This window comes from Danio rerio, chromosome 25, assembly GCF_049306965.1.
Source record: "Danio rerio strain Tuebingen ecotype United States chromosome 25, GRCz12tu, whole genome shotgun sequence".
NCBI classification, from domain to species: Eukaryota; Metazoa; Chordata; class Actinopteri; order Cypriniformes; family Danionidae; genus Danio; species Danio rerio.
The window spans coordinates 9,165,001-9,190,884 of NC_133200.1; the positions used below are offsets into that span (position 1 = coordinate 9,165,001).

Sequence of the window (25,884 nt, forward strand, 5' to 3'; positions counted from 1 at the left end):
CGATTTTTTGTTACTTTTTTAAATATTTCCCAAATGATGTTTAACAGAGTAAGGAAATTTTGACAGTATGTCTGATAATATTTTTTCTTCTGGAAAAAGTCTTATTTGTTTTATTTCGACTAGAATAAAAGCAGTTATTAATTTTTGAAAAAACATTTTTGGGACAAAGTTATTAGCCCCTTTAAGCTATTTTTTTTCGATAATCTACAGAACAAACCATCATTATACAATAACTTGCCTAATTACCTTAACCTGCCTAGTTCACCTTATTAACCTAGTTAAGCCTTAAATGTCACTTTAAGCTGTATAGAAGTGTTTTGAAAAATATCAAGTAAAATATTATTTACTGTCATCATGGCAAAGATAAAAGGAATCAGTTTTTGGAAATGAATTTTTAAAACTATTATGCTTAGAAATGTGCTGTAACAATCTTCCCTCCATTAAACAGAAACTGGGGAAAAAAATAAATAAGGGTGCTAATAATTCTGGGGGGGCTAATAATTCTGACTTCAACTGTATATATACTTGCATTTTCTATTATTTCTGTTTTACAAATAAAGTCTAGACCAACTAGACAACTAACTGGATATAACTCAAGAAATAACTCATAATAAAACAGCACAAGTCAACAAAAACAAACCACATCAGTTACGTCAACAACATGTCTTGCGCCTCTTGACACACTAAAAATCTAAATGCAGGTTTTTGCATTCGAATGTGTTTTCTTTTTTTTTTTTTTTCAAATTAATTCTTCTAGGACCCTTCAAACTGTTAAACCTCACTGATTGAAGCATTGGTGGTGTTGAGACAGTCAGTCCTATAATAATCTATTTTGTTTCAACTAGGCAAGCTTTTGCGAGGAGTACCTCATCAGTCCAGGGTTTAGTGGCTGTTATGATGTGATGGACATGAGAATATTTCAGAAAGCCTGTGTGAGCGACCTGTGTCAATGTTATGGCAACCATGACTGTCTGTGCAACACACTAACAGAGATCTCACGACAATGCACACATGCTGGAGGACAACCAGGAACATGGAGAACAGAACAGCTCTGTCGTGAGTATCTTTTCTGGAAGATGACATTCATCAGAAGCCATTCAAATGATGTGCAATGTATTTATTGATTTCAGTGTACAAAGCCTAAATGAACAATAAAAAAACATTCATTATCTACCAATAATGATGCAGAGAAAAATAAATCTTAAGGGATATAATTTTACTATGCTGTTTTTTTTTTTTTTTTTTCCCAGGAAACAATTTTAATAACAATTACATTAACAATTACTATTCCAGAAATTAATACTATGAATAAACAAAAATAAATAAAGCTTTTAAAGTAGACACAAAATATATGTTAGTTTTTAAAGGGATAGTGTAATTTACTGAAATTTTACTTACCCTCAAGTGGTTCCACAACATTTTTTGTTCAAGATATTTTAAAGAATGTTAGAAATTGGTAACCATTGACATCCATAGTAAGAAAACATACAACGGAAGTTAAGGGTTACCTTGCTGGTTTCCAACAATTTTTAAAATATCTGTGACAAGTAAAGTGTGAGTAAATAATGACATCATTTTGGTAACAATTTATTTTCATGGTCCATTTGAGTATTAGTAGACTGTTTACTTAATATCTGTTGATTCTGCTGCTAAACAGACATTTATCTGACTATAAGAAACTTTGCAAGTGCATGTCAACTTACTCTAACCCTAACCCCAACCTAACTATCTACTTATAATCTAATGAGATGGCATGTTGATGCAGTGTAACTTAAATTTAACAAATGGACAATCAAAATAAAGTGTGACCAAAATGTTTGGTTTTGAGTGGACTATTGTTTTAACAATACCACTGTATGCCCTGTAAATGATGGAAAAAAAACATCTGTGCCTTGTAACACATTTTAAACAAAATATATTGTTTTGTGACATGGGACATGTTGTTTTGTGGAGCAGCAAAGACGTGTCCCCTAAACCTGCAGTACCTGGAGTGTGGCGGTCCATGCAGGAACACCTGCTCAGCCCCAACTGCAAATCTAATGTGTACCGATCACTGTGTGGACGGCTGCTTCTGCCCTGAAGGTAAGAATGAATAATCAGACACAAAATTATACTGTTTACAGCCATTTTATTTCATGTGACTACTATTAAGAATTCCTTAATATTCAGATCATCATCAATTTGCTCTATTAATTTCCTGTGATGAATGTTCAGCATTATAAATACAAACTTTAGTGTCATATAGTTCTTCTTATAAATAATTGTGCCACTTTTTGCAGAAACCATACATTTGTTTCAGAATTGGAGCATTTATTTCTGTTGTAAAACTCACTTTTGATCCTACTAAAGATTCTATCATCATTTTCCCTTATTTTTGTAAAGGCACCGTTGAAGATGACATTGGTCAGAGTGGTTGTGTTCCTGTAAACGAGTGTCCATGTGTGCATGATGGCACAGTATATAAATCAGGAGAGTCTTACCAACAAGCTTGCAAATCATGGTAACATTTTTACATTATTAGTCATATTTAAAATCATGCATACTTGTACAAATGCTAACACTGCTACCATTTAAAATCAGTACATGTGATGCTGGACACTGGACCTGCACATACCTGGACTGTCCCGGCACATGCTCTGTTGTTGGAGGTTCTCATGTCACCACTTTTGATGGAAAGAGCTTCACCTTCAGCGGGAACTGCGACTACATCCTCACTAAGGTCTGTCAAGATACACCAGATGAGAGTATTTTTTAAAAATCATTTATTTATATATTGTTGTGTACGCCAAAACATGTTTACACGTTTCATCATCACCACATTGTGCATTTTGTATGTGCACAGATTGATTTTGCTCAGTTGCTTTTGTGCTATAAGTTTGTTCAGAAGCTGTCAATACTAAACCGGCGAGCTGAAACCCAGAGCTGATGTGGATTTGTGTGAGGGGATAAAAAGATAAATGCAAATCTCTTTTAAACAAGTACAAAGACATTGGTTGCACTTTATTTTACACTATGTATACTTATCTAACAAAGTACTAGGTTATTAAAGTCAGGTTAAGTTTACTGTTGATTATTCAGTTTATGTGATAAATATGACAAGTACATAGTATTTGTATGCATGTTTTATCTTCTCATACTGAGAAACAATGGCCTGGTTTAATGTTGGCACCTTGTGGACAAGAAAGGTATCCAAAAACAAGTCACAGCTGTGCATGTGCAAGCAAAGTAGTGTGTGTGCACTGTACTGATGACAACATTTGACATGACAGAAGATGTTTTCTGTTACGTGGTTTATATCAGGGTTGCCAAAAGTCGGTCCTGGAGGGCCAGTGTCCTGCAGAGTTTAGTTCCAACCCCAATTAGACACACCTGAACCAGCTAATAAAGCTCTACCGGGTATTTTAGAATCTTCCAGGCAGGTGTGTCGAAGGAAGTTGGAGCTAAACTATGCATGACACCGGCCCTCCAGGACTGAGTTTAAGCACCCCTGGTTTATATACTAATCAAAAGAGGCAATATAGAAATGTATGTATAATCATGAAATAAAACTTTGCAGGTACTTAAATTATATTTGTTATTCCAGCACTCTGCAGACAGTGACTTTGCCGTTGTGGGAAATCTGGCAAAGTGTGAAGCATCCCGAACAGACACCTGCTTACACTCAGTTACCCTTGTCATCTCTGGGACCACTGTAAGCGCTGGGTTTAATTAGTTATGCATAATTCTTGCTAATAACAATACTGACTACCACTAATTATTAAAATAATCGTATTAATAATATATTTTTGCTGATGTTTTACTTGTTAAACAGATTAGTTTTTCCTCCAGTGGAGATGTGACATTAAATAACATCAATTCAAAAGAGCTTCCTTTCAGCATTGGTGGGTCAAAAATAAAGGATTGTTTTTATAATTTTACAAAAGAAATGACATCAGAAATAAATATATAAATAAAATTATTATACCAGGTCCTGTGAGTATCTTCCAGCCCTCTTCATCCTTCATTATTGTTGATTTGACGAGCGTTCGTCTGGAGATTCAGCTGGCTCCAGTCATGCAGTTGTACATTGTAGCCAGCACTGAAGAGAAAGGAAAAATGACTGGTGAGTTTATAAAAGCCTTTGGGAAATGTGTATAGTTTTCTGAAAATGCATATAAACATTTTTAAAATAGTCAAAGAGCAGAAATAATCTAGTAAACTTTTAACCTTCCTTGTTTTAGGTCTTTGTGGGAACTATAATGATGTCCAAACAGATGATTTTAAAACTGAATCAGGCATTATCGAGGGCACCCCAACATCCTTTGTCAACTTTTGGAAACAAAACTGTCCAGATCTTGAAATCACATTTGACAACCCATGCAGCTTGAACATGGACACAGGTGCTTATTCCATTTCCGCTCAGAACATTCATATTGCACTTGATCATTCTTCCCGGGATTGATCCTGTTTCTTTGTTTTTTTGCCTCATAGAGAAACTTGCCAAAGACTGGTGCTCCCGCCTTACAAATCCAAATGGCACCTTTTCCGAGTGTCACTCAGAAATATGTCCTGAGATGTACTACCAAGTAAGTCATCCTGCAGAAATGTTTAGTTTCCTTTTAAATTTACTTTGCGGTTGTGTTCACTGGCCACCATAAAATCAAATAATAATAGAAAATTGTCCTAGAAAAAGTATAAATTTTTTTTTCGTTAATGTGCCCTTCCTAATCTTCAATCAAAACAAATTCTCCTCCTTTTCATGCAACATCGTCTCTTTCTCTGATGATTTGTTTTTAAGTGAAGTTTGTTTATAAACTCATTTTGAGAGGATCACATGCTTATGATTGATCACAGCTGGTCCTGCATTACCCAATTTATTATTCACCAGTCAAACGATTCCTGAGTCTCCTAAACCTAGTTCCATACCATAGTCATCTTCATTTTGAAGAATCCCCCCTTCCTCCTCTACTCCTCCTCCTTTCATAGATGGGTTGCACGGCGGTCCAATGGTAAGCACTGTTGCCCCACAGTAAGAACATTACTGGTTCTAGTCCTTGCAAACAGGAGGGAGTCTCGGGCTCGAGGATTCTATGAGCTCAGAGCCAGGGGCGGACTGAGACAAAAAATCAGCCCTGGCACTGTAGCCACACCAGGCCACATTACCACACCGACACAGCCCCACCCACAGACACGCACGTTCACTACTTATATTGGTCTACAGATGGTGAAATAATACAAGCAATACCATATGTAATAGATATGTAAACATTTAATGTATGTGAGTGGAACAAAAACAACCCATTTATAACAAATTTATACATGCATTCATTTCATTCATTTTCTTTTCGGCTTAGTCCCTTTATTAATCTGGGGTTGCCACAGCGTAATGAACCGCCAACTTATCAAGCATATGTTTTAGAGTGATTTTTTTTTGCTTTCTCTGAGCCAGATTTTTTTTACGTCCACGTAACCTCTGATTTAGGTCGGATTGGGTCAGCCCATCTCGAAACCAGCTGACCATTGCCGATTGGGCCAAATGCTTAACATTTATTATTATTACTGATCATCATCATATTCACATCTTGCAAGAAATAAAATCTGCCTGCATGTAAAAACAATACATACAAAAAGTTTTTTTTAAAGGAAACTGACTGGCCCACATTTTTAAAAGATGGTCCAGCCCTTCTGGCATTTGCCAGAATTGCCCGATGGCTAATCCGCCCCTGTTTAGAACTCTCTCTCGGGACAGCAGGCAAAACATGCTTTATAATCAATCATCAGCTAAGTGTGAACTCTAGATAGTGTGAACAACATGACATGAGATCAACCAATATCAAACCACAACCATCCAAACACGATGTACAAAGTCAAGCTACCCGCCTTCTATTTTCTAGAAAGGAACATGAAACCATTTACCTCATAATAGGGAAGACTATCACACCTTCCATTTTGTGTGAAGTTAAATTCTTTTAATCTGTTTTTCTCTGCAGAGGTGCGTCTATGACACCTGCAAGTGTTCAGACATTAGGAAGTGCATCTGTGCAGCCGTGTCCACCTATGCCCACGCATGTGCCGCCAGAGGAATCATTCTCCACGACTGGATGGATACAGAGCCTTGTGGTGAGAACATTTCATTTGTACAGCTCTATATTATAAATGTGAGTCATCTAAAATGTGAAAACAATTCATGATAAAATTGTGGGTATTCCGTGCACAGAATCTGAGTGTCCGGAAAACATGAAACACTCCTATGAAGTGACCAGCTGTGGCAGCACCTGCCGTTCTCTCAGTGGACAAGAAAACACCTGCCAAGGGTCCTTCACACCTGTACATGGCTGTGTTTGTTCTGAGGGAACCTACCTTAATGAGGAAGGCAAATGTGTACATGCTGGAATGTGTCCTTGTTATTATGGCAACCAGGTCATACAGCCATCCGCAGAGTTCAACAAGGAAGGTGCTAAATGGTATGAATGAGAACATTTACTTATTACCAATTATTATACTTTACGTATTGCACTTTACAGTTCTATTCACAAGCTTATGATTCAATTCATATCTAAATTGATTCAACATATGTTTATTTAACCATATGGTATAATACATCAGTTTTTTCTAATAGATAAAATCTCTCTCTAAAAATACTGTACATTTAATCAGTCTGTATATCACTATAATAAAATGTGCAGTGTGCAAAAATTGCAAACATTTAAACTGCACATCATGGTGGCTCCGTGGTTAGCACTGTCGCCTCACAGTAAAAAGTTTGCTGGTTCGAGTCCCAGCTGGACCAGTTGGCATTTCTGTATGGAGTTTGCATGTTCTCCCTGTGTTTCCCGTGGGTTTCCTCCAGGTGCTTCAGTTTTCCCCACAGTCCAAAGACATGTGCTATAGGTGAATTGGGTAAACAAAAATTGGCCATTGTGCGAGAGTGTATGGGTGTTTTTCAGTACTGGGTTGCGGCTGTCCATCCGTTGCATAAAACATATGCCAGAATAGTTGGTGGTTTATTCCGCTGTGGAGACCCCTGATAGATAAGGGACTAAGCCAAAAGAAAATTAATAAACTACATATATATATATTTTTTTTTTTTTTAATTGAGAGGTGAGCAATAGTTAATAGTGAAGGATTTTTGTTTTTAAACTTCATTTTGTTTTAAGTAAACATGGTTATCAACAAGGGTAATAATAGAAGTCCTCAACATCAACTTGTTTCAATGTGTATAGCATGGTTGATAACAGTATGAAACAAAATAAAAATTGTACAAATTATATATATATATACACACAAACAGACACACATATACAAATATATACATATATCAGGGTTTCTACGGGGTTTTAAAAAGTCCAAAAATGTCTTAAATCTCAAAATCCAAACTTTAGGCATTAAAAAGCCTTAAACTTACTGAAATATTGTGTTGTAGGTCTTAAATCATTTCTAAATGGGGCTTAATTTTCTTTGGCTCATGTATTGCTACCCAATCTGGCCAAACCCTGTACAATCACCAACAAACTTTTTTTTAACTCTATTCAGCATAATAGTTTAATTATTTTCCATACAATAGCATTTGTTTAAAAGTTCTCCATGTATTTACTGCTAAGGACACTGACCTGCACAGATTGTTGTCCACAGATTTAGTTTATTGTAACTTTTTTATTTTAAATAAAAGTTTATGTTGGGAAAAAGTGTATGGATAAAAGTAGAGCTTGCTTGTTTTTTCACAATATTTAAAATATTTAGCTAAGTAATAAAATCTAAAAATATTTAATTGTTTATTATTAATGTATTATTGTATTATTAGGTGTACTAAATTATAATAATTTTTTTGATAGGTCAAAAAAAACTTTTCCATCTGGGCAATTTGAAAAATTCATTAGCCTTTAGCGCTTTATGAGTCTAAAAATTTATTCATAATGGTCTTAAAAATGACTTAAAAAGTCTTAAATTTAACTCTGTAAAATGTGCAGAAATGTGCAGATGTATGCATACAGAAACCTATAAGTATATAGCTAAGTAAAAAAAGGAAAAACGTCAGAGAATTTAATAACTGAAAAAAGTGTCTAATAAAGTTATTGTAGAACAGATCAAACAGAAAACAGAGAAAAAATAGTTTGTTGTCACCTATATCTTATATATCTTATATCGCTTCTCCTACATCATTATATTAAATCACTGAAGCTTTAATAATGGAGATCAAATTATCATGTATTTGGTTCCAATGAAGAGTTGTTGAAATTGTGAAGGTTTTTTAATGTATTAATGAGACAGGCTAAGATTAAAATGATTAGGATTTAAGAGTGTACAGTGAAGTGGTTCATAAAAATGAGAATCATTTAAAACCAAGAAATCAAACTCAACTTCGAACCTAATAAAAAGTGCTGCAAAATGCTTTTAAAAGTAGTTTTAGATGTTCTATGTCCCAAATGCGTATATCCATTTGATTATATTGATATGTTATATGAACTCGTCTTGGTAGATTTAGCAATTCTCAGAACTATTTTGTTCATTTACAGCACCTGTAACAATGGCAAACTGGATTGCTCCAGTCATGAAGGTGAGTTGCAAACTAGCTCTTCTTCAGTGCGTTATATTAATTTTAAACGTGATTCAATTCTAGTGAGATGTGTGCTAGTTACCAAATCTTCATTTATACATATGTTTGGCTTTAGACTGCGTGGCTCCAATGACATTCTTTAAATGCTCACATCCTGGAGAGAAAGGCACAGAATGTCAGAGGACATGCGACAAACAAGACCCAAACAATTGCGTAAGTTAAAACAGTTGAATACAGTACATAACAATAAGATTACAGGCATTACTCAGGCATATAAAATATATACAGTCAAGTCTGAAATTATTCATACCAAAGAGAGAGAGAGCATGTTATGAAATAGTTTGTTCTACTGTAGACATTTGCTAAGAAAAGTTGTAAAACTTATTTTGTTTCGGCTGTAGGTGAGCACAGGGTGTGTATCAGGGTGTATGTGTCCTGAGGGCCTTTTGGCTGATGGAAAAGGTGGATGTGTGATGAGGGAAAATTGTCCATGCACCCATAACGGTGTGACAAGTTCACCTGGGGATCAAGTTCAACAGGACTGTAACACCTGGTGAGCTAATCTAATCTGTTATTACCCATGTTATCTTGTGCTGTTTTTGATTTATACTTCATCTGTATGTAATTGCTGTCTTTGTTTCAGCACATGCACAAACGGTATGTGGATTTGTACACAGAAGGCATGTTACGGCACCTGTACCATCTACGGTGAAGGTCATTTCAGGACTTTTGATGGCAACAGATACTCCTTCCATGGAGACTGTGAACACACCTTAGCCCACGTATGTTCACTTTTGTATCTGCCAAGGCATTAAAATCTAAAATGAATATCCTACAATTGGTTAAAAGTAATTCTGTGTTGACTTGTTTCATGCTATTCATAGTGATTTGTAAACTGGACTGTGTAACTTCTTTAGGATTATTGTGATGGAAACCCCAGTCCCTCTTTCCGCCTTGTCACCGAAAACATCCCCTGTGCAACAGCCAACTCCATTTGCTCCAAGTCTATTAATCTTTTCTTCGGGGTGAGATCATTTCATTGCCTTGTCAGCACATGTGTATGACTAACATTTGCAATATAAAAAATATATTATAAGACTAACCATTCCATATTCCGCAGAGATATGAGATGATTTTATCAGAGGATGATGGCGTGAAAGTTGTTGAAGGCAACGGCACAGAATACAAATATCAAATCAATTATGGAGGCATATATGTGGTCATAGAGATCGAAGGTCTTCTGAACCTAATCTGGGATGAGAAAACAAGTGTGATGATCCAGCTCCATCCCAAATTAAAGGTATGCATTCCTTACAAGCACACCTTTATGTAACCTTTATTCTACTACTCATCTAAACATCCGCATGATCTCTGTTGCAGGGCAATGTGTGTGGACTGTGTGGAAACTTTGATGGCAATGCAAACAATGACTTCATGAAGCACAATGGAGAAGTGGTGACAGATCCAGAGGAGTTTGGCAATAGCTGGAAGGTGGATTCAAATTGTCCTGATGTGACAAATGTGATGCATCCTTGTGAAGCACATCCACATAGGAATTCCTGGGCTATCAAGCAATGCAGAATCATCACAAGCCCTGTCTTTACAGATTGTCATTCACTTGTAAGTAACATAAGTAACATAAATATTCACATTTCTGTTTTTACATTTATCTTCATACTTTAAGGCAAGGCAAGGCAAGGCAAGGCAAGTTTATTTATATAGCACATTTCATACACAATGGCAATTCAAAGTGCTTTACATAAACAAGAATAAAAGAAACAAGTAAAATAAAAATAAAAACAAATAATAAAAATGCGTAAAAACAAAACAAAACATAAAAACAGGTAAAATGTGATATAAAAGAATGAAGAAGAAGAGAAAAACATGATAGTGCAATCTTTAAATGAAGACATTTAGACATGGTCAGTGGTAACGTGTTTTTTTTTCTGATTTTGCTGTTTCTAGGTGGACTCTGGCCCATATTATGATGCCTGTGTTCGGGACACCTGTGCATGTGACAGCGGGGGTGACTGCGATTGTCTCTGTACTGCAGTGGGGGCTTACGCTGCTGAATGCCGTAAGAGAGGAGCTTGTGTAGCATGGCGAACACCACACTTTTGCCGTAAGTCCAAAACTTATAAATATATACTTGCCTAAATACCTACACTGAAGCCTTTGAATCTTAGGTCAGAAATGTATTTATTGAACTTGTGCCCGCAAGTTATGTTATGTTATTGCTTGACCTTTATTAAAATTTTAATAATCTGCAAGTATATATATATATATATATATATATATATATATATATATATATATATTTATACACACCCTCTGGCCACTTAGACGCTTAAAGACGCTTAATTAACCCTATCTTGTGTTGTCATTTTTGCAGCTTTATTTTGTGACTACTACAATGCTCCAGGAGAATGTCAGTGGCACTATAAAACCTGTGGATCAACCTGCATGAAAACCTGTAGAAACCCCTTAGGAACCTGCTCTGATCAAATTCCTCCCCTTGAGGGTGAGAATTTAGAAATTGAGTGTCTCTCAATAGTTGACTTTGAAGATAATAATATGTGGATGAACACTGTTCAGCGGGTCAAGACATAGTTTTAAATCAAATGTCTCAATTTTTTAGGTTGTTTTCTTCAGTGCCCTTCTGAGAGACCGTATCTCCGGGAGGAGACCATGAAGTGTGTCACAGAGGAAGGATGCAAAGACTGTTTCTATGATGGGAAGGTATATCCACGCGGATCCGTCATTTACAACACCACAGATGGGAGTGGTGCATGTTTTTCTGCTAAATGTGATTACAATGGAGAAATAATCCGAGAGATAAAAACTGATTGTATAATCACAACAACACCTTTCACATTTTCAACACCACCATCTACAACAGTTACTATAACATCAACGGAAACACCATCCACAATCACATCCACTATTACACCAACTACTGGAACTTCAACACCAACTTCTACAGAAACACCAATCACAACAACATCCATTACTTCACCAACGACTGAAACATCTACATCAACTTCTACAGAAACACCACCCACACCAGCATCCACTACTTCACCAACTACTGAAACATCAACATCTACTTCAACAGAGACACCATCCACAATCACATCCACTGTTACACCAACTACTGAAACATCAACACCTACATCAACAGAAACAGTACCTACACCTAGTACAACTACTGCTACAACAACACCTACCAGTACAACAACTCCAATCTGTGTCCCTAGATGTGAATGGTCAGATTGGATTGATAGCAACAAACCCAATACAGAGCCAGAAGGATTTGAGACTGAGTCCATCCCCTTATTATGGAACTCAAGGAGGATAACTTGTCAGAGTCCTGAAGAGGTTGAATGTAGAGCAGTGAATTATCCCCAAAAGACGCTGGAAGACTTGGGACAAACAGTTTATTGCAATACATCATTTGGACTGTCATGTTCTAATGAAGACAATGCAGAGGGCTTGCCACCAATTTGTTATAATTATGAAATACGTGTATACTGTTGTAAAGAAAACTGCCCTTCAGATACAACCACAAGTACACCATCTACATCAACAGAAACACCATCCACAACTACATCCACTACTTCACCAACTACTGAAACATCAACCCCTACTTCAACAGAAACACCATCCACAATCACATCTACTGTTACACCAACTACTGGAACTTCAACACCAACTTCTACAGAAACACCACCCACACCAGCATCCACTACTTCACCAACTACTGAAACATCAACACCTACTTCAACAGAGACACCATCCACAACAGCATCCACTACTTCACCAACAACTGAAACATCAACGCCTACTTCAACAGAGACACCATCCACAATCACATCCACTGTTACACCAACTACTGAAACATCAACACCTACATCAACAGAAACAGTACCTACACCTAGTACAACTACTGCTACAACACCTACCAGTACAACAACTCCAATCTGTGTCCCTAGATGTGAATGGTCAGATTGGATTGATAGCAACAAACCCAATACAGAGCCAGAAGGATTTGAGACTGAATCCATCCCCTTATTATGGAACTCAAAGAGGATAACTTGTCAGAGTCCTGAAGAGGTTGAATGTAGAGCAGTGAATTATCCCCAAAAGACGCTGGAAGACTTGGGACAAACAGTTTATTGCAATACATCATTTGGATTGTCATGTTCTAATGAAGACAATGCAGAGGGCTTGCCACCAATTTGCTATAATTATGAAATACGTGTATACTGTTGTAAAGAAAACTGCCCTTCAGATACAACCACAAGTACACCATCTACATCAACAGAAACACCATCCACTACTTCACCAACTACTGAAACATTAACCCCTACTTCAACAGAAACACCATCCACAATCACATCCACTGTTACACCAACTACTGGAACATTGACACCAACTTCTACAGAAACACCATCCACAACTGCATCCACTACTTCACCAACTACTGAAACATCAACGCCTACTTCAACAGAGACACCATCCACAACTGCATCCACTACTTCACCAACTACTGAAACATCAACGCCTACTTCAACAGAGACACCATCCACAACAGCATCCACTACTTCACCAACGACTGAAACATTAACGCCTACTTCAACAGAGACACCATCCACAATCACATCCACTGTTACACCAACTACTGAAACATCAACACCTACATCAACAGAAACAGTACCTACACCTAGTACAACTACTGCTACAACAACACCTACCAGTACAACAACTCCAATCTGTGTCCCTAGATGTGAATGGTCAGATTGGATTGATAGCAACAAACCCAATACAGAGCCAGAAGGATTTGAGACTGAATCCATCCCCTTATTATGGAACTCAAGGAGGATAACTTGTCAGAGTCCTGAAGAGGTTGAATGTAGAGCAGTGAATTATCCCCAAAAGACGCTGGAAGACTTGGGACAAACAGTTTATTGCAATACATCATTTGGATTGTCATGTTCTAATGAAGACAATGCAGAGGGCTTGCCACCAATTTGTTATAATTATGAAATACGTGTATACTGTTGTAAAGAAAACTGCCCTTCAGATACAACCCCAAGTACACCATCTACATCAACAGAAACACCATCCACAACTACATCTACTACTTCACCAACTACTGAAACATCAACGCCTACTTCAACAGAGACACCATCCACAATCACATTCACTATTACACCAACTACTGGAACTTCAACACCAACTTCTACAGAAACACCACCCACACCAGCATCCACTACTTCACCAACTACTGAAACATCAACGCCTACCTCAACAGAGACACCATCCACAACAGCATCCACTACTTCACCAACGACTGAAACATCAACGCCTACTTCAACAGAGACACCATCCACAATCACATCCACTGTTACACCAACTACTGAAACATCAACACCTACATCAACAGAAACAGTACCTACACCTAGTACAACTACTGCTACAACAACACCTACCAGTACAACAACTCCAATCTGTGTCCCTAGATGTGAATGGTCAGATTGGATTGATAGCAACAAACCCAATACAGAGCCAGAAGGATTTGAGACTGAGTCCATCCCATTATTATGGAACTCAAGGAGGATAACTTGTCAGAGTCCTGAAGAGGTTGAATGTAGAGCAGTGAATTATCCCCAAAAGACGCTGGAAGACTTGGGACAAACAGTTTATTGCAATACATCATTTGGACTGTCATGTTCTAATGAAGACAATGCAGAGGGCTTGCCACCAATTTGTTATAATTATGAAATACGTGTATACTGTTGTAAAGAAAACTGCCCTTCAGATACAACCCCAAGTACACCATCTACATCAACAGAAACACCATCCACAACTACATCCACTACTTCACCAACTACTGAAACATCAACGCCTACTTCAACAGAGACACCATCCACAATCACATTCACTATTACACCAACTACTGGAACTTCAACACCAACTTCTACAGAAACACCACCCACACCAGCATCCACTACTTCACCAACTACTGAAACATCAACGCCTACTTCAACAGAGACACCATCCACAATCACATCCACTGTTACAGCTACTTCAGAAACATTGACACCTACATCAACAGAAACAGTACCTACACCTAGTACAACTACTGCGACAACAGCAACACCTACCAGTACAACAACTCCAATCTGTGTCCCTAGATGTGAATGGTCAGATTGGATTGATAGCAACAAACCCAATACAGAGCCAGAAGGATTTGAGACTGAATCCATCCCCTTATTATGGAACACAAAGAGGATAACTTGTCAGAGTCCTGAAGAGGTTGAATGTAGAGCAGTGAATTATCCCCAAAAGACGCTGGAAGACTTGGGACAAACAGTTTATTGCAATACATCATTTGGACTGTCATGTTCTAATGAAGACAATGCAGAGGGCTTGCCACCAATTTGCTATAATTATGAAATACGTGTATACTGTTGTAAAGACAACTGCCCTTCAGATACAACCACAAGTACACCATCTACATCAACAGAAACACCATCCACAACTGCATCCACTACTTCACCAACTACTGAAACATCAACCCCTACTTCAACAGAAACACCATCCACAATCACATCTACTGTTACACCAACTACTGGAACATCGACACCAACTTCTACAGAAACACCAATCACAACAACATCCATTACTTCACCAACGACTGAAACATCGACACCCACTTCTACAGAAACACCATCCACAACAGCATCCACTACTTCACCAACTACTGAAACATCAACGCCTACTTCAACAGAGACACCATCCACAATCACATCCACTGTTACACCAACTACTGAAACATTAACACCTACATCAACAGAAACAGTACCTACACCTAGTACAACTACTGCTACAACAACACCTACCAGTACAACAACTCCAATCTGTGTCCCTAGATGTGAATGGTCAGATTGGATTGATAGCAACAAACCCAATACAGAGCCAGAAGGATTTGAGACTGAATCCATCCCCTTATTATGGAACTCAAAGAGGATAACTTGTCAGAGTCCTGAAGAGGTTGAATGTAGAGCAGTGAATTATCCCCAAAAGACGCTGGAAGACTTGGGACAAACAGTTTATTGCAATACATCATTTGGACTGTCATGTTCTAATGAAGACAATGCAGAGGGCTTGCCACCAATTTGTTATAATTATGAAATACGTGTATACTGTTGTAAAGAAAACTGCCCTTCAGATACAACCACAAGTACACCATCTACATCAACAGAAACACCATCCACAACTACATCCACTACTTCACCAACTACTGAAACATCGACACCTACTTCAACAGAAACACCATCCACAATCACATCTACTGTTACACCAACTACTGGAACATCGACACCAACTTCTACAGAAACACCAATCACAACAACATCCATTACTTCACCAACGACTGAAACATCGACACCCACTTCTACAGAAACACCATCCACAACAGCATCCACTACTTCACCAACTACTGAAACAGCAACGCCTACTTCAACAGAGACACCATCCACAATCACATCCACCGTTACACCAACTACTGAAACATCAACACCTACATCAACAGAAACAGTACCTACACCTAGTACAACTACTGCTACAACAACACCTACCAGTACAACAACTCCAATCTGTGTCCCTAAATGTGAATGGTCAGATTGGATTGATAGCAACAAACCCAATACAGAGCCAGAAGGATTTGAGACTGAATCCATCCCCTTATTATGGAACTCAAAGAGGATAACTTGTCAGAGTCCTGAAGAGGTTGAATGTAGAGCAGTGAATTATCCCCAAAAGACGCTGGAAGACTTGGGACAAACAGTTTATTGCAATACATCATTTGGACTGTCATGTTCTAATGAAGACAATGCAGAGGGCTTGCCACCAATTTGTTATAATTATGAAATACGTGTATACTGTTGTAAAGACAACTGCCCTTCAGATACAACCACAAGTACACCATCTACATCAACAGAAACACCATCCACAACTACATCCACTACTTCACCAACTACTGAAACATCAACACCTACTTCAACAGAGACACCATCCACAATCACATCCACTGTTACACCAACTACTGGAACTTCAAATCCAACTTCTACAGAAACACCACCCACACCAGCATCCACTACTTCACCAACTACTGAAACAGCAACACCTACTTCAACAGAGACACCATCCACAATCACATTCACTGTTACAGCTACTTCTGAAACATTGACACCTACATCAACAGAAACAGTACCTACACCTAGTACAACTACTGCGACAACAGCAACACCTGCCAGTACAACAACTCCAATCTGTGTCCCTAGATGTGAATGGTCAGATTGGATTGATAGCAACAAACCCAATACAGAGCCAGAAGGATTTGAGACTGAATCCATCCCCTTATTATGGAACTCAAAGAGAATAACTTGTCAGAGTCCTGAAGAGGTTGAATGTAGAGCAGTGAATTATCCCCAAAAGACGCTGGAAGACTTGGGACAAACAGTTTATTGCAATACATCATTTGGACTGTCATGTTCTAATGAAGACAATGCAGAGGGCTTGCCACCAATTTGTTATAATTATGAAATACGTGTATACTGTTGTAAAGAAAACTGCCCTTCAGATACAACCACAAGTACACCATCTACATCAACAGAAACACCATCCACAACTGCATCCACTACTTCACCAACTACTGAAACATTAACCCCTACTTCAACAGAAACACCATCCACAATCACATCCACTGTTACACCAACTACTGGAACATCGACACCAACTTCTACAGAAACACCAATTACAACAACATCCATTACTTCACCAACGACTGAAACATCGACACCAACTTCTACAGAAACACCATCCACAACTGCATCCACTACTTCACCAACTACTGAAACAGAAACGCCTACTTCAACAGAGACACCATCCACAATCACATCTACCGTTACACCTACTACTGGAACACTGACACCAACTTCTACAGAAACACCATCCACTACTTCACCTACTACTGAAACATTAACCCCTACTTCAACAGAAACACCATCCACAATCACTTCAACTGTTACACCAACTACTGGAACGTCGACACCAACTTCTACAGAAACACCAATCACGACAACATCCATTACTTCACCAACTACTGAAACATCGACACCAACTTCTACAGAAACACCATCCACAACTGCATTCACTACTTCACCAACTACTGAAACATCAACGCCTACTTCAACAGAAACACCATCCACAATCACATCCACTGTTACACCAACTACTGAAACATTGACACCTACATCAACAGAAACAGTACCTACACCTAGTACAACTACTGCTACAACAACACCTACCAGTACAACAACTCCAATCTGTGTCCCTAAATGTGAATGGTCAGATTGGATTGATAGCAACAAACCCAATACAGAGCCAGAGGGATTTGAGACTGAATCCATCCCCTTATTATGGAACTCAAAGAGGATAACTTGTCAGAGTCCTGAAGAGGTTGAATGTAGAGCAGTGAATTATCCCCAAAAGACGCTGGAAGACTTGGGACAAACAGTTTATTGCAATACATCATTTGGACTGTCATGTTCTAATGAAGACAATGCAGAGGGCTTGCCACCAATTTGTTATAATTATGAAATACGTGTATACTGTTGTAAATACAACTGCCCTTCAGATACAACCACAAGTACACCATATACATCAACAGAAACACCATCCACAACTGCATCCACTACTTCACCAACTACTGAAACATCAACCCCTACTTCAACAGAAACACCATCCACAATCACATCCACTGTTACACCAACTACTGGAACATCGACACCAACTTCTACAGAAACACCATCCACAATCACATCTACCGTTACACCTACTACTGGAACACTGACACCAACTTCTACAGAAACACCATCCACTACTTCACCTACTACTGAAACATTAACCCCTACTTCAACAGAAACACCATCCACAATCACTTCAACTGTTACACCAACTACTGGAACGTCGACACCAACTTCTACAGAAACACCAATCACGACAACATCCATTACTTCACCAACTACTGAAACATCGACACCAACTTCTACAGAAACACCATCCACAACTGCATTCACTACTTCACCAACTACTGAAACATCAACGCCTACTTCAACAGAAACACCATCCACAATCACATCCACTGTTACACCAACTACTGAAACATTGACACCTACATCAACAGAAACAGTACCTACACCTAGTACAACTACTGCTACAACAACACCTACCAGTACAACAACTCCAATCTGTGTCCCTAAATGTGAATGGTCAGATTGGATTGATAGCAACAAACCCAATACAGAGCCAGAAGGATTTGAGACTGAATCCATCCCCTTATTATGGAACTCAAAGAGGATAACTTGTCAGAGTCCTGAAGAGGTTGAATGTAGAGCAGTGAATTATCCCCAAAAGACGCTGGAAGACTTGGGACAAACAGTTTATTGCAATACATCATTTGGACTGTCATGTTCTAATGAAGACAATGCAGAGGGCTTGCCACCAATTTGTTATAATTATGAAATACGTGTATACTGTTGTAAATACAACTGCCCTTCAGATACAACCACAAGTACACCATATACATCAACAGAAACACCATCCACAACTGCATCCACTACTTCACCAACTACTGAAACATCAACCCCTACTTCAACAGAAACACCATCCACAATCACATCCACTGTTACACCAACTACTGGAACACTGACACCAACTTCTACAGAAACACCATCCACAACTGCATCCACTACTTCACCTACTATTGAAACATCAACCCCTACTTCAACAGAAACACCATCCACAATCACATCAACTGTTACACCAACTACTGGAACGTCGACACCAACTTCTACAGAAACACCAATCACAACAACATCCATTACTTCACCAACTACTGAAACATCGACACCAACTTCTACAGAAACACCATCCACAACTGCATCCACTACTTCACCAACTACTGAAACACCAACGCCTACTTCAACAGAGACACCATCCACAATCACATCCACTATTACACCAACTACTGGAACTTCAACACCAACTTCTACAGAAACACCAATCACAACAACATCCATTACTTCACCAACGACTGAAACATCGACACCAACTTCTACAGAAACACCATCCACAACAGCATCCACTACTTCACCAACTACTGAAACAGCAACGCCTACTTCAACAGAGACACCATCCACAATCACATCTACTGTTACACCTACTACTGGAACACTGACACCAACTTCTACAGAAACACCATCCACAACTGCATCCACTACTTCACCTACTACTGAAACATTAACCCCTACTTCAACAGAAACACCATCCACAATCACATCAACTGTTACACCAACTACTGGAACGTCGACACCAACTTCTACAGAAACACCAATCACAACAACATCCATTACTTCACCAACTACTGAAACATCGACACCAACTTCTACAGAAACACCATCCACAACTGCATCCACTACTTCACCAACTACTGAAACATCAACGCCTACTTCAACAGAGACACCATCCACAATCACATCCACTATTACACCAACTACTGGAACTTCAACACCAACTTCTACAGAAACACCATCCACAACTGCATCCACTACTTCACCAACGACTGAAACATCGACACCTACATCAACAGAAACACCATCCACAACAGCATCCACTACTTCACCAACGACTGAAATATCGACACCTACATCAACAGAAACACCATCCCTAGGCACATCCACTGTTACACCAACTACTGGAACTTCGGCACCAACTTCTACAGAAACACCATCCACAACAACATCCATTACTTCACCAACGACTGAAACATCAACACCAACTTCTACAGAAACACCATCCACAATCACATCCACTGTTACACCAACTACTGAAACATCAACACCTACTTCAACAGAAACTACATCTACAACAATTCCAGTAACAACTATACCAACAGAAACTCCATCTACAGTTGTTACAGTAACAACTTTATCAACAGAAACCCCATCTACAACAGTTTCAGTAACAACTATACCAACAGAAACTCCATCTACAATTGTTACAGTAACAACTATATCAACAGAAACTCCATCTACAACTGTTACAGTGACACCTATATCAACAAAATCTCCATCTACAATTGTTACAGCAACACCCAAATCAACAAAAACACCATCTATAACTATTGGATCTACAACAACTATGTCAACAGAAAAACCATCTACATCTAGCAAATCTACAACAACATCCACATCAACAAAGCCTGTTACTACTACAACAAAGTTCACTGTGCATACAGGTCCAGTTCGCACCACTCCAAATCCAGAACAACCATCAACTCAATGTAACTGCACATATTTAAATGCAATATTCTTACCAGGTGAGCAATCATTCGATGATTACAATTCAATTTAGTTGTTCAACCTTAATCCTTGCATATGTGCACATTAACTTAACCCTGCATTACATTCAACCTTACTTATGTAAAAACATCTCCCTTTTCGCTTAACTCTCTTACACATCCTTTTTATTCTAATTATAGGGTCATCAATATACAATAAAACAGATAAAGCAGGTTGGTGCTTTTCCGCTCACTGCAACTCCTCGTGCAGTATTATCATACAGGCTGAGCCATGTGCAACAACAACACCACCAACAACAACACCAACAACGACACCAACAACGACGACATCCAAACCGAACAAAAATGATTGCACACAGGTCCAAAGAAAGGTAATTTATTCAGGATGATTTGCATTGGCCATTTTCAAGCAATGGCAAAGACACATTTGTTTTGTCAACACTTGATCCCCCAACACTATCCCTTGCTATTCTATTTAATTTAATTGTATTTTGTTTAATAATTAAATGTCTGTGTAAACATGCAGAAAAATGGAAGCGTCAGAACTCAACGTCAGGCTGACGTCAATGTCCAATGTCCAACCTAAAATCAACCAAATATCAACGTCTAATGATGTTACAGCTCAATGTTGTGTGGATCTAACCACTATGACCTCTATCAGACATTGTATTTTGGTTGCCATACCTGAAGAATAATTGTCATTTTTTGATGTCAGTATTATTTTAAGATGTTGGTTCGACGTTGGACTTTGGTCACTTTCCAACACAACCTAAAATCAACCAAATATCAACGTAATTTGAAGTCATTATTGGTGATCAAAATAATGTTGTCTTTAGACACTGGCTAGACACTGAATTTTGGTCACCTGACGTCACAACCGATATCTAACCTAATATAACTTTTTACAATAAGGTTCATTAGTTAATGCATTTACTAACATGAACTAATCATGAACAACACATGTACAGCATTTATTAATCATAATTGAGCATTTACTAATGCATTTTTAACATCCAAGTCCATGCTTGTAACATTAGTTAATGCACCATGAGTTAACATGAACTAACAATGAACAACTGTATTTCCATTAACTAACATTTACTAACATGAATAAATGCTGTAGTAAATGTATTGTTCATTGTTTGTTCATGTTAGTAAATGCATTAATTAACATTAACTAATGAACCTTATTGTAAAGTGTGACCTAAATATCTTATGACATTGTGTGCCTGCTGGGCAATAACTAAATGCACTACACACTGTTACGTTTACACACATGCACAAATTACATGTAAACACATCTGTTTTTTATAGCATAATACTCCCTACTCACTACTCTTGGGTACTTTTAAAAGAGCTATTTTTTACTCATACAGTACGTTGAGGAATATTTACAACAGATACTTTTACTCTACTTACACTACATTTTTAGGCAAGTAATGGTACTTTTACTTAAGTATGATTTTTCATTACTCTTTCCACCACTGTTATAATGTAAGAAAAATAATGTATACAAAAAAATAATTATAACCTGCCTTTCAAATTTACCTTTCCTTCATCTGATGTGTCATCCAGAAGCAAAAGAAACTAAACTGTTGAACATATTCTTGTGGAATGCCCCATTTTTAATGTTATCAGACAACTATTTTTATCTGGACAGACTTTAAATTAAATATTTTTAAATGTAAAATCTTCTAAAATTGTAAAACAATTTGACAAAAGTAAACCTTAAAAAACTGATTTAGATTTTTATCTTATATATTATCATTATTATTACTATTTATGTATTTTACCTTGTGTATAATTTATTGCTGTAGGTGACTTTTAGTTGTTAGAATATTTTTATAATTATAGAAAAGTAGTATTTATACAATGTGGTAAACTTGATCTGTTTTTTTGTTTTTTTTGTTTTTTTTGCCATGACATAGCCAAAGAAGCTGAAAGGGCAATAAACTCAAAATTCTCTCTCTTTGTCATCCAGAATATGGAGTCCTGGATTGAAAACTGCAAAAACTACACGTGTAAAAATGGCAAGGTAACCTCAGTGCCTCTACAGTGTGACAAATCTGACAAGGTCATGCCTACATGTACCAATGGAATTAAAGCTAAGAAGGTGTCTTATAACAATGGCTGCTGCTCTAGATATGAATGCGAATGTGAGTTTAAACCATGCTTATTTACATTAAATTTATCTTTAATACTTATGAGTAAATGTTAAATAACATGCCCTGTTCCTTGGTTTGAAAGGTAAATGCAGTGGTTGGGGTGACCCACATTACCAAATGTTTGATGGAACATACTATGACTTCCAAGGAAATTGCACTTACGTCTTGTTCAAAGAAATCGTCCCAAGATATAACATCAGTGCCTATGTTAAAAACTACTTATGTGATCTTCAAAATAATCTTGCCTGCCCAGAGTATGTGATTGTGAACTACAAATCATATAGCATTAAGCTGACAAGCAACACCAAAGAGATTGAGGTAAGTCTGCAAAACATTCCTAAAAACATTTTACGTCCCATAATGACAAAATGACAGTGCACTAGAGCATCGTTTTGAAAAGACCCCGTGTTTCCCACAGGTCTATGTTAATGATGATTTGAAACAACTAACTTACGTCAATAACAACTTCTTCATCACCACCTCTGGCATTGGAGTCATTTTGAACATCACTGAAATCAATGTCGAGATTACTGTGAATCATCAAGGCTTTGTGATCAATCTCCCATTCTCCTACTTCAGTGGTAATACAGAGGGGCAGTGTGGTGAGTACAGATCCGAGATCATTTCTATGAGATGTGCATTAAGCAAAATGAAGTTTCACAAACTAGTTTCGAGAGAAGCAAGTGATATAATTGAGTTGAGCTGTTCTTTCATCTGTAATCATTAGTAAGCCAATCCGATCATTCCAAACTCACTATAAATAGCCTGACTAGCATTACTCCCTTCGTTTTTTTAAGAATCCACCCCATTTCCTCCCTTACCAGGATGAGCTCTTGAGAACTACCTGATCTCAGACCCCCTTACCTGCTAATTGACCAGGCGGGAGCCCTGGGCTCAATTATCTCTGAGCTCAGGGTTCTCTCCCGGGACAGCATGCCAAACCTGTTATTAATATCAAGCAATATCTAAGTGTGAACTCGTGAAATACCATATGTGTGAGTGTAAATTTTATATTTACTAGTGCATCAAATTAATATGATTTTCCATACCTTCTTATATACTCGAATTTCAATAATACATTTATTTTGCAATGTAGCATTACTACTTCTCTACATCCAGTTTAAGCCAAATTAAATGTCTGTTTATCAGGGGTCTGCGACAACAATCGTACAAATGACTGCAGACGCCCTGATGGACAAATCGACAAATCGTGTGAGAACATGGCACAGCTTTGGATGGTTCCCCCAGGATGCCAGCCTCCTAAACCTATACCCAAGCCTACACCTCCTCCAGTTATCTGCAACCCCAGTATTTGTGAATACATCAAGGGCGAGTAAGGAAATGCTAAACTTTTATATTATGTAATATTATTGCTGATTACTGCGATAACAATATATCTCGCAATGATACATTTCCCTAGAGAGATTGTAGATTTAGTACCATTTAAAAAAAAATATGTATATACTTAATAATCATACTAAAATAAGAAGGTATTAGATATTTTTCTGATTTATTTCAAACAAATTTGGGCAACAAAAAGGCTCTTACTTTAAAAACATTTTGACATTTAAACATAAATGACTGAAAAGTTAAAAGCACCTAAATATGTACATTTTCAGAATTTATTTACCCTCAAGCTGTTTTAAACCTATATGACTAAATAAGGGGAAAAGAGGGAAATCTTACCATTTTGGAACATCAAATGAGGTAAAGGAATTTTTTTCAATGCTCTATTTGTTTTTTCACAGCATGTTTAAGGAGTGCCATGATCATATTCCTTACGAAAGTTATTATGAGTCATGCAAATTTGATGTGTGCCGCATGGGAAATCGTTCAATTGGTTGCACCAGTCTTGAGGCGTATGCTGCATTATGTGGAAAAGAAGGCATCTGTGTGGATTGGAGAACCTCCGATGACCTTAAACAAACCTGTGGTAAGCAGAATTAACACATTCTAAACAAAAATGCTGGGTTAGCACTGTAGCACAAAAAAGTTACTTTGTATAACTAGCGCTTCTTGTGTGTATTGCCTCTTCTTGTTGAATCACTGAATACCTCCTAAATTGTAAGTCGCTTTGGACAAAAGCTTCGGTTAAATGACTAAATGTAAATGCAAATGTAAAACATGGGTTAAAAAAAGTGCAATTTTAACCCAACATTGGGTTTTTCCATATTTGACTAAACAATGGGTTACAACAATACAGAATTTTCTACAGTGTATCTTTAACCTTTTAAGACTGGGCTTTACATCTCGGAATGTTTAAAAATATGTAATCACTGTTGGTTTCTCTAACAGCACACAAATGCCCCAGTCACAAAGTATACAATGCATGTGGACCTAAAGTGGAAAAAACCTGCAGTACCAGGTAATCTTGCTCTACAGTAGTCAACAAAACAACAGTCCTTAATAAATATCAGAGATGGCAAAAGTACAAACATTCTTTACTTAAATAAAAGTACAGATGCTCAAGTTTAAAACGACTCAATTAAAAGTACTGACTACACGTTTGTACTTAAGTAAAACTATAGAAGTACTGCCTGAAAAATGTACAAAAGTAATAAAACTAGAACCTAAAGTTTATTGAAAAACTTTGATGTTGGCTTGAGAAAGCCAACGTGACTGTGCTAGGACTTGGAATGGCAGTTGACAGGAAGCACTGTGGCGGTTGCTAAGTGGTTGCAATTATGCAATTATGGCATAACTAACCAGTTGCTAAATGGCAATGCTCGTGTGCATGTTTGATCAAATGCTAATACTTA

The 25,884-nt window shown here is 37.7% G+C and overlaps 1 protein-coding gene and 1 long non-coding RNA gene across 3 annotated transcripts in view; one reads left to right on the top strand and one right to left on the bottom strand.

Moving 5' to 3' along the window:
- The window catches only part of muc5.1 (mucin 5.1, oligomeric mucus/gel-forming), a 43,143-nt gene that overhangs the window by 6,458 nt on the left and 10,801 nt on the right, over nucleotides 1-25,884 (top strand). Inside the window, exons 8-35 of one of the 2 annotated variants that reach the window (XR_012400218.1) lie at nucleotides 846-1,056; nucleotides 1,957-2,082; nucleotides 2,383-2,500; nucleotides 2,581-2,719; nucleotides 3,584-3,691; nucleotides 3,812-3,881; nucleotides 3,968-4,102; nucleotides 4,221-4,379; nucleotides 4,471-4,565; nucleotides 5,970-6,099; nucleotides 6,197-6,443; nucleotides 8,493-8,533; nucleotides 8,649-8,746; nucleotides 8,935-9,086; nucleotides 9,177-9,315; nucleotides 9,451-9,558; nucleotides 9,654-9,833; nucleotides 9,914-10,153; nucleotides 10,499-10,655; nucleotides 10,926-11,054; nucleotides 11,172-11,272; nucleotides 21,141-21,331; nucleotides 22,942-23,116; nucleotides 23,208-23,443; nucleotides 23,544-23,727; nucleotides 24,275-24,458; nucleotides 24,874-25,058; nucleotides 25,421-25,490. Coding sequence is in view for 1 of the 2 variants with exons in the window: in XM_021470622.3 (XP_021326297.2) it covers nucleotides 846-1,056; nucleotides 1,957-2,082; nucleotides 2,383-2,500; nucleotides 2,581-2,719; nucleotides 3,584-3,691; nucleotides 3,812-3,881; nucleotides 3,968-4,102; nucleotides 4,221-4,379; nucleotides 4,471-4,565; nucleotides 5,970-6,099; nucleotides 6,197-6,443; nucleotides 8,493-8,533; nucleotides 8,649-8,746; nucleotides 8,935-9,086; nucleotides 9,177-9,315; nucleotides 9,451-9,558; nucleotides 9,654-9,833; nucleotides 9,914-10,153; nucleotides 10,499-10,655; nucleotides 10,926-11,054; nucleotides 11,172-20,978; nucleotides 21,141-21,331; nucleotides 22,942-23,116; nucleotides 23,208-23,443; nucleotides 23,544-23,727; nucleotides 24,275-24,458; nucleotides 24,874-25,058; nucleotides 25,421-25,490 (13,814 nt within the window). In the remaining variant the exon portion in view is untranslated. Of the gene's footprint in view, nucleotides 1-845; nucleotides 1,057-1,956; nucleotides 2,083-2,382; nucleotides 2,501-2,580; nucleotides 2,720-3,583; nucleotides 3,692-3,811; nucleotides 3,882-3,967; nucleotides 4,103-4,220; nucleotides 4,380-4,470; nucleotides 4,566-5,969; nucleotides 6,100-6,196; nucleotides 6,444-8,492; nucleotides 8,534-8,648; nucleotides 8,747-8,934; nucleotides 9,087-9,176; nucleotides 9,316-9,450; nucleotides 9,559-9,653; nucleotides 9,834-9,913; nucleotides 10,154-10,498; nucleotides 10,656-10,925; nucleotides 11,055-11,171; nucleotides 20,979-21,140; nucleotides 21,332-22,941; nucleotides 23,117-23,207; nucleotides 23,444-23,543; nucleotides 23,728-24,274; nucleotides 24,459-24,873; nucleotides 25,059-25,420; nucleotides 25,491-25,884 lie in introns of both variants that reach the window. The other variant, XM_021470622.3, reaches the window with a different exon arrangement.
- LOC141380891 (uncharacterized) lies at nucleotides 5,232-7,994 on the bottom strand. Its single transcript, XR_012400249.1, has 3 exons — nucleotides 7,047-7,994; nucleotides 5,789-7,003; nucleotides 5,232-5,664 (listed from the first exon to the last, which is right to left on the bottom strand). It is a non-coding gene; the product is annotated as an uncharacterized lncRNA (long non-coding RNA).